At 45.2% G+C, this 11,380-nt stretch overlaps 1 protein-coding gene across 3 annotated transcripts in view; it reads left to right on the forward strand.

Annotated features, from left to right (window-relative positions):
- KLC3 (kinesin light chain 3) overlaps window positions 1–10,934 on the forward strand; it is an 819,248-nt gene extending 808,314 nt beyond the window's left edge. For 2 of the 3 annotated variants that reach the window (XM_069207761.1, XM_069207762.1), the window contains exon 13: window positions 9,588–10,934. In XM_069207761.1, coding sequence (XP_069063862.1) covers window positions 9,588–9,677 — 90 coding nt within the window. In that variant the 3' untranslated portion in view covers window positions 9,678–10,934. The remainder of the gene's footprint in view (window positions 1–9,587) is intronic. The other variant, XM_069207763.1, reaches the window with a different exon arrangement.
- The last annotated feature ends 446 nt before the right edge of the window (window positions 10,935–11,380 follow it).

Below are 11,380 nucleotides of genomic sequence, written 5' to 3' on the forward strand. Positions count from 1 at the left end.
CTGAAAGCCCTTGACGCAAAAGCAGGGCCCTGGTCTGAGTGGAAAGCCGCAACAGCATATGTGCTGATAAAGACTTGCAAATCTTTAATAACAGTTCGAGCGTCAGCCAAGCGTTGTGGCCAAACCCATAGAAATCTGGAGCATGAATCAACAGCAACTAGGATGTATTTGTATGCACTGTCTAGTATCAGGGGACCACAATGGTCCAAGTACACACGTTGTAATGGTTTGGTGGAAATTAAGAGGGGTGTCTGCGATGGGCGTTTGACGGTGGATACTTTAATTTGCTGGCAGATGTCACAACAAAGGACATACTGCTTGGTCTGCTTGTAGAGACCTGCCCACCAATAATGTGCTTGTAAGAGTGAAATTATAGCCACCAAACCTGCATGGGTAGAAGCAACTCTCTCATGCACTGCTTTTGTTAACTCAGGTCTTAGGTCTTTATTGGGAATCACACAATCTCCACACTTGGTATTGTTACTTGTGCTGTAAAAATACCTGCCATATGGTAGGAATATTTAGCAGGATATGCTTTAGGTAAGGGCGTGCCGTCAGCCAAAGCTTTCATAGCTGCCAGTGTTTCATCATCCACTTTCAATTTAGAACGAGTTACTTCAGCAACAGAAGCTAGAGCTACTGCTGATTTGGCTGCTTCATCAGCCAAAGTGTTGCCTTCAACATGTATTCCACCACACTTATGTCCTAGTGTGTGTACAACAGGGACATTAGGTAGTGTTTCTTTCAGCTCCACTACTTTCCCCCACAGAAGTCTATCTTTAATAGTATTGCATTTTGAATCTCTGAACACATTTTGGTGCCAGTAATGCAGATATTCATTGGAGGACTGGACACATTAGTACAAATCACAGACAAAGTCACGTAATCTGCTCAGGATCCGTATGTTCCAGTGCCATCACCAGAGCCTTGAGCGCTGAAAGTTGTGCAGTGAAGTCCCCTAAAGTTTGCGCGTAAGTATTTTGTGGATGGAACTTGCCATCCTTCATGTATCTACTCACGACTGCGCAAGCGATGAAGTTTTAATGTTAGGTGCCTATTGCTGGTTGGGCTGAACCATCATTGTACAAGATTGTGTGATATTGTTCAATAGGCAATGTATTTGCTGGAGCTGGATACTCAAGTTCATATTGTAAGAATTCTTGGGTCTGCAATTTGGAGTCAAAAACATAATCAACATCAGTGGCTGACAGAGACGCTGCCCATTAAATCCAAGTGGATGTAGTGCTTTACCGTTTGGAACGCTCGCTTTGGTAACAGCCTCAAGGGCTGGAATGGGGGACACAACAATAATGCGCTTCCCCTGGGCCAGTGGTCTCTCTTTAAGGACCGCCATCTGGACAGCAGTGAGAATCTTCTCAGTGGGAGCAATGCGTTGTTCAGCTGTGGAGTATAAGTGTGATTTGTAAGCAATCATGACTGTCTCACCCTCACTGATTGTCACATATGTGAAACCAATGGCACCAGCAATTACTCTGATTACCAAATGTTTTTTATTGCCCCTTGTATGTAAGTGTTTTGCTTTAAGCATGTCGTTTTACAATGCTCTAAGGATGCGTGTATGTTCGACTGTCTCGAATTTGCTGATAGTCGTCCTGATTAAGTCATATGATGGTTTAATACATTGTGTATAATCTGGGATACATGTTCTGACAAAATTTAAAAAGCCCAATACTGACTGTAGCTTTTTTATTGTGTACGGTGGTTGTAATTGTGCGCATTTTTCTAAAAATATGGGCGCAAGGCTCTTGCCTTCATCCGACAGTTCGAATCCCAGAAACAGGACACCAAAGTAGGGTATTTTAGGTTTTGAATTTTTAGCCTATTTCGGCAAATCCTACAACAATGCGGGCTACCCATCTTAAATGTTGCATAAGGTCGTCATCTGTGAGATAGATGTCATCCACACATGACAACGCCTCAGGGTCTGTGTTGTGTAAAATAGATGTTACACGAGCTGAGAACGATCCTGGACTGTTCTTGCAGCCTTGTGGGTGTCAGCAGAATTTTTTTTGAGAGCCTAGAGCACTGAAACTTGTTAAGTTTCTACTTTAAGGCACTATGATTTGGCAGAAAAACCCGTTGGATATATCCAGGGTCGTCTGGTATTTTTTGCGCTCTATGTTGTTCAAGTGCTGTGCTGTGTCCATTTTGATTGCAAATGTGCATGTGTGACTGTTTAAATGTCTATAGTCCAAGACTATTTGATATGAATGGTCGAGTTTAGCGACTGGAAATAGTGGATTATTCGTTGATGAATTTGAGGATTCAAGAACATCCTGGTACTCTAATTGGTTGAGGATTTCCCTCGCAGGTGCTTTTGCATCATATTTTATTGGATATTGAGTAAGGATTCTATTGGTATTAAGTGATAGAGGGAATCTTTGTCCCACCCTACATGATTGTAATATAATGCAGGTGTTGCGCCACTTCCCAATCAATGGCATACATTTCACCAAGCTTTCTGGGAACAAGGGGCAAGAAGGACTTTTCAATACGTCCTCTCCATAAGGGAGATCGCGTATACAGGCGGCCAGTCTTTTTCAGCCAGCAAAATATCATAAATGGAGACGGCGCAGTCCCAAAACATGGTGCCTATCATACTTTCAATGTCTCCCTCTAACTGAATAGTTACTTTATACAACCTGTTGGGTGCAGAGACACTCATGCCCGCAATCTCAACTTGCAAGAAGTCATCAGTGCTTTCACCTCCAGATGCTTTTGAAGATCCTGGCGAACTATTGTGACCTCTTCAACACTGTCTAACAGTGCTAGTGCCCACTTCCTGTTCTTCAGTAAAGCCCTCTTCTTGAGTGGCATGTCAGATCGTAACTGCTGTCACTTTTTTCTTTTTAAATTGGGGTTTTTGTTGGTGAAGTTTCTCTTCTTAACTGAAACTTCAGACGAGCGTTTTGAGTCCTTTCTCGGTTTTACGTACTCAGTTCGCTGCTCTGACCGCCCACCTCCCTCACTGCGTTTTTCCAGTGAGTCCTGAAAGGAACGAGATCGGCGTGTATCAGTATATTGATATCTGTCAGGCATTTTTATGTTATCTCCATTTCTAAGATTATGTCTGTTTTGTGGGGTTTCTGCATATGGAGATTCTCTCCTTTCTTTTTTAGGTGTTTGTTGTTTTTTATCCCAGCGTTTTTTGTAACCTTCAGGCACTTGCTTGGTAGTGTCTTTTAGATCTACCTTGAAATTGTGGTTTGATCGGTCTGGCCCCCAGACTATCTCAACCAATACTAGAGTAGGTCTCAGCGATAATCTTGGGCAGCTCACTTTCTTGATCCTGTACAGGAACATCCCGGAGCCACATGTGCACTGCTAGTGCAACTGCTTCCCCTTTAAGGTTACTTAATATAATTGAGGGTACTGTGGCAAACTTCCCATTAATTGCATCCCCTCCGGAAGATTAGCAAGCGTTGGTGTCCCCTGTGCAGTGGTATAGAGTGTGGCAAATACCATGCCCCATGTATTGCAGTTATCAACTGTGGGAACCATCCTGAATGGCAAGCACATAGTGAGAATTCTATGTTTATCCTGAGATCCTGTATGTGGAAAAACTGCTTTCAGCACATTTATTCTTTGAGCTAACAAAAATGAAATGTACAGTAGCAGGGTAATGCCTGGCGTAACTGTATGTATGGGGCAACATGTGCTGGGTTTGTATTTAATGTTTGCAAAACAAACTGTACTAGCAGTCTGCATATTGTTGTGAGCTCTATACATAGGCGGCGGACCTCAGATAAAGCTAAGGTTGATGCATCAGGCTGTGGTGTATATATGGCCAATAAAGGCCAGATTGGGCCATTATTGCTCAGAGGACTTAGGGCCAGATGTATGAAAACTGGGGTCTGCGAATCGCAAAATGCGATTTTTAAGAAATCGCTATTTCCGAGTCGCAATTGGCCATGTAACAAAATTGCGATTCGGAATTAGCGATTTCTTAAAAATCGCTATTTGTGTTTTGCGAGGCCCATTTACCAAATCGCAATTTGCATTCTCGCAATTTGCTATTTTTTTGCGATTCGGTAAAAAATCGCAAAATGCGAGAAAGTTCAAGAATGCACACCTGGAGGAGCCTGATGACATCACCAGCAGGAAATGAGTCATCCCAGGCAGTTTCAGGTGCCACACCCAAACCAGCATCCTGAGTGAGAGCAGCCCAGCCACATTGAGCAGCACTCTGAAGGAGCAGCATCACCTGAGCCACAATGGAGCCCCAAGGTACAGCACAGGAGAAGCAGGAGAGGAAGCGCAAACTCAAGTTCAGTGAACAGGAGCTGGAGGTATTAACAGAAGAGGTGGTGTGGAGACATGACCGCCTGTTTGGCAAATCATCCCTCCAGGTGCCTTAGAGTGAGAAGAGAAGACTATGGCTTGAGATCCAAGGTAAAATCTGCGTTATTGGTGTGGAACAGCACTCCATTGAGGAGATCAAGAAACGCTGGTATGACCTGTGGTCCCGGGCAAAGGAGAGGGTGGCATGAAGACTTGCAGAGGCCAGGAGCACAGGAGGAGGACCACCAACCGAGCCACCTGTCACACCACTGGAGGACCTGGTGGAATCGACACTCCTACCGGAAGCAGTGACAGGGGTCACAGATATAGACACCTCCGCTCAACCGAGTACCAGCCAAGGTAAGTGCAATGTTGTCGTGTGAACCCAATATGTGCATGCATAAAAGCCCCTTAGGAAATAGCATCTAATGTGAAGTAGTGTGTGAAGTAGTCCACTCCACATCTTAGTAGCAGCACAACAAAGCATTATGGGAGTTGTGGTCCACAAACTAGTACAGACAGTAGCATGACAATGTAAGCAAGCATAGTGCCACCCAAGGTAACACAACACACACTACACCATGTAGAGCAGTACCTATAGCTTTATTGCCATTTCTGGACAGAAAATGTAACATACAGAACTGACATGCTGCATATTGTTGTTGCAGGTGGGCCTGGCACAACAGCCACAGAAATTCCGTGTGTAGGGGAGACGGACACACAGCAGCCCTCTGACACCAACACCAGTGGGTCCGTCAATGTCTCCACTGTGCGCCGCAGGCCCAGGCCATTGCCACTTCCAGACCTCAGTGGTGACTCCGATGTGCAGCAGGAGGGGCCAAGCACACCATCTGCACCCGATAGGCGCAGCCAGATACCAGAGGACAGGGGTCATTCAGCACATCGCAGAAGTGCCACAGTGTCCCAGCAGCAACCGCAGGAGGCAGCTGAGAGTACATCCTTGTTCGGTGGACTTGAGGCTGCTATGTTCCAGCAACAGCGCCTGCAAGCAGGAGAATTTTGAGTCTGGACAGGAACCTGAGAGTCCACAACAGACATATGATTGGCCTGCATCGGCGAATTGACACCCTGAACAACAATATCAACCAGCTGCGTGAGGGACAGGTGCAGGCCTCTCAGGACACTAGGGAGCTTACCAGTGCAGTGCGTGACCTGTGTGAGGAGCTACGCCACGAACGGGTGAGTCGACGCAGACATGAACACCGCTTCAGAACCATGTTTCCGACTTACTGCAGGTCCTCAAATAGGATGCCTAACTCCACCGCACTCATCGCCCGTCGTGCTGTGGCAGCCCAAGTGGAGGCTGCACACACCAGCAGGGATGTGGTCCAGGGCCTTGTCCAAATCACCAATGTGATTGAACTAGTCATGGGACAGAGGTCGGCCACTCCCAGTGAGGTTGCCTTGGGGGACACTGAGGACAGTTTGAGCCTCAGTAGTCTGCAAGTACCTGCTTCAGACACCAGACGGCGCAGTGCCAGGCGCAGCACTGCCACTGAGGGTGACATTCAGGGTGCCAGTGAGTCAACTGGGCACCCCAGTGGTGTGCGAGGGAGGAGGAAGTGACTCTTGCCGTATTGACACTTGTGTTCCCATTATGATGTAATAGTGTGGGACTCCGTTTTTTATTTATTTTCGGTTTTCTTATTCACCTGTTTACTTCATTTTTCACAATTAATTACCTGACGTAAGGTAATAAATTCCTATAACTACAGGTACAGTTGGCAGTGGATTTTTGTTATTCATACTCACGTCTGAAATGGTTGTGTGTGATGTCAGCACGCCTTTGCTGTCCCTCTGCAGCACTGGTCCTGTCTGCTGGCTGTAGAGGTGGTATGGGATCGTCATCCTCATCTGATTCAGTGTCACTGATTTCTATAGGTATGCCCCTGGTATATTGTGGAAGATTGCACAAGTAGCCACTATTCTACATGTGGTTTCTGGACTGCACTGTAGTGCCCCTCCACTCTTGTGGAGGCAACGGAAGCGACTCTTCAGGAGGCTAAATGTGCGCTCCACCACATTGCAGATTGCCCTGTGTGCTGCATTGTATCTCCGTTCTGCCGGTGTTGTGGGATTGAGGTAGGGCGTCATCATGTAGGTGCGCACTGCGTAGGCACTGTCTCCTGAAGGGACAGAAGGTGTGATGAGTACCTCAGCCATCTGACAAGGGTTTGTTATCTATGCGCCAGTGTAAAGTGTAAAGAGTGACATTACCTAGTAGATATCCTTCACCAAACTCCCCAGCTAGCAGTCTTGTGTGAATCCCGCTGTGGCGAAAGATGTATGAATCATGTGTGCTCCCTGGGTACCTGGCCACAAGATCAGTTATGATGTAGGAGGCATTGCATATCACCTGTATATTCATGGAATGTTGGTGTTTACGGTTGCGGTACACATACTCTGTGACAGATGGTGGACATATTGCCGCATGTGTGGCATCTATGGCACCTAGGACGTGAGGGAACTGTGCTATCTGATAAAACTACATTTTTGTCTGCTGTATTTTCTGTGGGGTGTGGGGGAATCTGATGTACTGTTGGAGTTTGCTTAGCATGGCGTTGATGAATGCATTGAAAAATCTGGAGAGGGTGCTCTGTGACACCCCCCAGCCGCTGCTATGACCCCTTGATAGCTCCCTGAGGCGAGTAGGTGTAAGGAGCATAATACCTGCACATGGGTGGGTATGCTATGGGTCCTTAGTGTTCTGCGCTGCAGTATGGGTTGTAGCTCAGCTATCAGATCAAGAATCATGGCTGAGTTCAACCTATACCTCTCAAATATTTCCTCCTCTGTCAGGTCAAAAAGTGTAATGCGCACTCTGAAAATGCGCTCCTGTCTCCTCCTACCTCTCCTCAAACCTGCCAGGATCCTCATCCTCCTTGCCATGACGTAGAGTGCAGCCATTGTGGAACAGAGTCTGAGGCATTCTGGGCCTCTTTTTATATGTTGCACCTGGTTACCACCTGCTTTCACTTAGTGGTATTTTGCATGTGCAAAATGCCATTCTGCGAATAATCGCTAATTGCGATTTTTTTGATGCATCTGTTTGCGATTAGGAATTTGCGATTCGCATTTTGCACCTCGCAATTTCCTACTGGAAATACCGAATCGCAAAATGCGACTCGCAAAACCAGGTCGCAGCGCAAAAAATCAAAAAATTTGCGATTTCTTATATTTGGTCTGCGAATGCCTTTCATGCATCGCAGACCACGTTTTTGCACTCGCAAACGGCCGATTTTTGCGATTCGCACCGTTTGCGAGTGCAAAAACTTTTCATACATCTGGCCCTAAATCTGTAATATTGTATGTAGTAGGGCGCCATCAAGCCAGTTATTACGGTCTTGATAAGATAAAGGTATTTCTAAATATGCATAAGCACTGCATTGTGCAGGTGTGTTTGCAGGTGTGTAGTGATGAAATGTATTTGTGTTCCCATCTGCTACTGGAAAGGTGACCCAAGAATACAAACATTTTGTTCTGTAGGCTGGATGAGCCTCGACAAAAAATGTGACTGGACCCCCCTGGCCCGTTAGGCCATTTGCCAATAAATGTGCAGTAAGGGGAGGTCCCATATTTACTGCAATTGCCACCTGTTGTGGGTTCGCCATATTAATGGTAGATGTATGTTCAGAGATGAGGACACCAAATGGGGATCAGTCTTTTTAAGGTTCAAGCTTGAACAACCTGCAGCTCAAGATAGGTACTACCTATTTAGCTGAGGAGGAAATCATCAATACCACGGACGTCTCCGTATATAGTATTGAGGTGTCTTTAGCCTTTAGAGAGACAGAGATACTTAGGAGGATCTGAATATGAGTGCCTGACCAAACGTTGGCGGCGCCACGTCACGTAGGTTCTCATTATGCTAATGAGGCTACTTGATTTGGGCTACAGAATCACATGGATTGTGGGTACTGAATACAATTCCACACCCTATGACACATGTCGGCCTAATCCAGGTTCTCCAGCTAACTAGCAACGCCTCATCTCTGCCCGAGATGATTGTAGCAACCGGGCGCATGACAAGAAAGACTCCTCAGGGGAATTGTGATCAATCAGACCTCATCCCTTTCTCTCAGCTACCAAAGTTTCACATAGTCAAAGACAACAAAGGCAGAATATAGTTCAATAGGAATGTATTGAAGTAACTGCATCTTAAATAAAATAGCGTGTATTGCAATTACTAGGATGATACAACACTATAAAAGCAAGAATGTGGCTAAAAGAGTGAAACACAAAAACAGTTCTACCATACTGTCAAATAGGAGTGATCTCCAGTCCTCCTTCCTACACTATGTTTGAGCACAGCATAATAAGCCTAATCTGCCCTTCAGGGTTCCCCCTGGGAGAACATCATCCCTCATACCTGGAGAAAGAAGCCTGAGTCTGTGGATCCGGGGTTTGGACGTCTAGGCAAATAGCTGTAGCGAAGCAATCAGCATACAGTTGTGGTCATCTGGCTGCAATCTCCCTCTAACGTGTTTGGGACAAAGGTGTTTTTTTAAAATAATAAAACAGCTGACATTCTAAGAAATGGTCACCACGTACGAGTGTGTGCTTTTCTGTGAATGTAGGAGACACAGCATACCACGTTTGTCGGCAACTCTATCTGACTGTAGCCTTGGAAAAAGCAGAGTGAAATAAATGTCCTACTAAGAATGTAATAGTTTCCTAGGCGAAAGGTCAATGAGATAGAGAAATAAAACAGCACTGCAAATGTGGCTATTGCTAGAAAAATAAAGCGATGCTGTATAAAATGTAACTGGGTTAAAGTGCACAGCGGCAGGCCTAGTTAGCTAAAATAATGTGTCTAAAATATGGCTAAAATAGCTAGACAACGGTTCCAAAGCAGATAAAGAGGGATTTGCAGAGGGTGGATTGGCTCCTGTCTTCGTCCATATGAAAAAACGTTTTGGGGGACTGAGAAATAGGATAAGTGAGGTGAAGGCTAGACATTAGCAGAATGCTTTTTAGCTATTCGTGAAGTGGGTGTAAGGGGGCATTTCTTGTGGGATAGAGATGCCAGGCTAAGGACCATTTGATGATGTACTTAGAATGCACTGAAAGCGACAATAGTTGCTGTCGGACTGCATTTTTAGCTTATGGTGTGGACATTAATATGAAGATATCCATGCTATTGAGGTCCTTAACTTCAGTTGCCTGTATACATAAACTATAACATGTTGATTTGCACAGTTTTTTAAATTGAAAAAAGAGATATTACATGGAGGCTTTATTCAACTCGTATGTGTCTTTTGCAGATGTCCAGAGGAAGCCTAGCTGATACCCGCACACTGAGCTCCAGCACCCATAATCTAACCTGTCAAGGCACCTTCTCCGGCTCCAGCTAAAAGAGGGAAACAAGGCACTAACAGACTTCAACCTGAGCGGATTACCCCATACAACTGCAACAGGATAGAAAGTGCTAAAGGGGGTAGTACTGGGGGTCAAAAAAGCAAGACGTCCTCAGCACAGCACCATCTCCTACTTCTCTACCTCCGCTCCAGAAAGTCTACTGCTTGCCACTGCTGAATACACAGCTACACCTCATCAAAGGATAAGCTTTGGGAAACAAGGGTTACTTTCCTTATAGTTGTTCCTCTTCACTTTCGTAGATCTGCTTCAATGATATGCACTCCCTCAAGGACTCTGGACACAAAATTACCCACTCTAGTTTAAAATCAACACCCACGTTATTCTTTTATGTACCTCACTTCTCCAAATCCTTCAGTGCCTGGATCCAGCCTTTCTGGACAGTATCACGTTAGAGCTCTGAAAGAAATGCAGTCACCTCGCCTTCAGTAGTGAACTCCAGACTCGCCTGTTCCGTGAGACCCCAGAATGTAAATAGAGCCTGGAACCTTCGGGTTAAGGAGTTCTAAGTTGCTGGTTCTTACTAAATGCACCTTACAGAAAACACATCAAACACCTGGGAAACTTATCCAGTGCTGCTCCTGCGCCTTTTAGCTTTAAACATTCACATCAGAGGAACATGAAGTATGTGTATCATAGCTGGCCTGGTAGTGCAGCACCGTCCCCTGAAAGAAGAGGGTACTTATGAGAAGCAAAGTGTGTACATTTGGGAAGAAAAATTCCCTTCTGAACATCGTGGTTGGACTGACCTATGTTGCAAACTGGCAGTGCCAGAAGAGCTGGTCTTAGAGGTCAGTTTATGGGCCAGTTTTGTGGACTGGTGGGCTGTTTTTCAGTGTTCATTTCTCTTATATTACTACAAACATTGCCTGCACAAGGGCATAGCTATCATTTGTGCAGGAGGTGCAGTGACACCTCAAGCACAAATACATGCAAACTCCCATACTTTTTAAATTCCTATAAAGCTTGTCTCTATATGTTCAAAACTACCACATTTATTTTCTGCCCGTACCTACTTTCTGTCCCAGTCCGATTTTGCTGAATAGAGACTACTCTCTTTTTGATTCACATGATAGAGTTCAGACACTGAGATTGAGGACGGTTACAGCGTGGGGAATAGTGTGTCGTATCTGGGCTCCTTGAATGCTACAGAGAAGTGTGTGGAAGAGAATATAGCATGAGTTTTGAAACTTTGTAGCAGCTAGATTAAACCTAAATTAATGGCAGTGTTCCAACCAGTCTTCCTTTCAAAACCTGTGATTTTTTTTAACAACACAAACATGGTGCACTCAGTGCATATTAAGTGGAATTCCACCATTACATCCAGTGCTAAGACCCCTCTGGAGACTCTAAACATCGGATGCATGCTGGAGACGCTGCCCCAGAGACTCATCTGTGTACTTGCATACAAAGCATTCTTTTCTGGGAAATGTTAGACGATAAGACTGTTCGCACTTCTCGCCTGTTTGTAACTACTTTGATTTAGTATTCATGTAGTTATGTCACAGATTTGTGCAGCTGCTCTGTGTTGCATGGCTTTGCATTGTTACTCCATCACTGTGTGCATCTACTTGAGAGTTCTCTGCATATATCACTTAGGGCCATATTTACAAGATGCGCCACTCTTCTTGCTGCCCCCTTGCGTCCCCTAACGCTACCATGGTTTACAAAACAGCGCACC

The sequence above is a fragment of the Pleurodeles waltl genome, chromosome 9 (assembly GCF_031143425.1).
Source record: "Pleurodeles waltl isolate 20211129_DDA chromosome 9, aPleWal1.hap1.20221129, whole genome shotgun sequence".
Taxonomy (NCBI): domain Eukaryota; kingdom Metazoa; phylum Chordata; class Amphibia; order Caudata; family Salamandridae; genus Pleurodeles; species Pleurodeles waltl.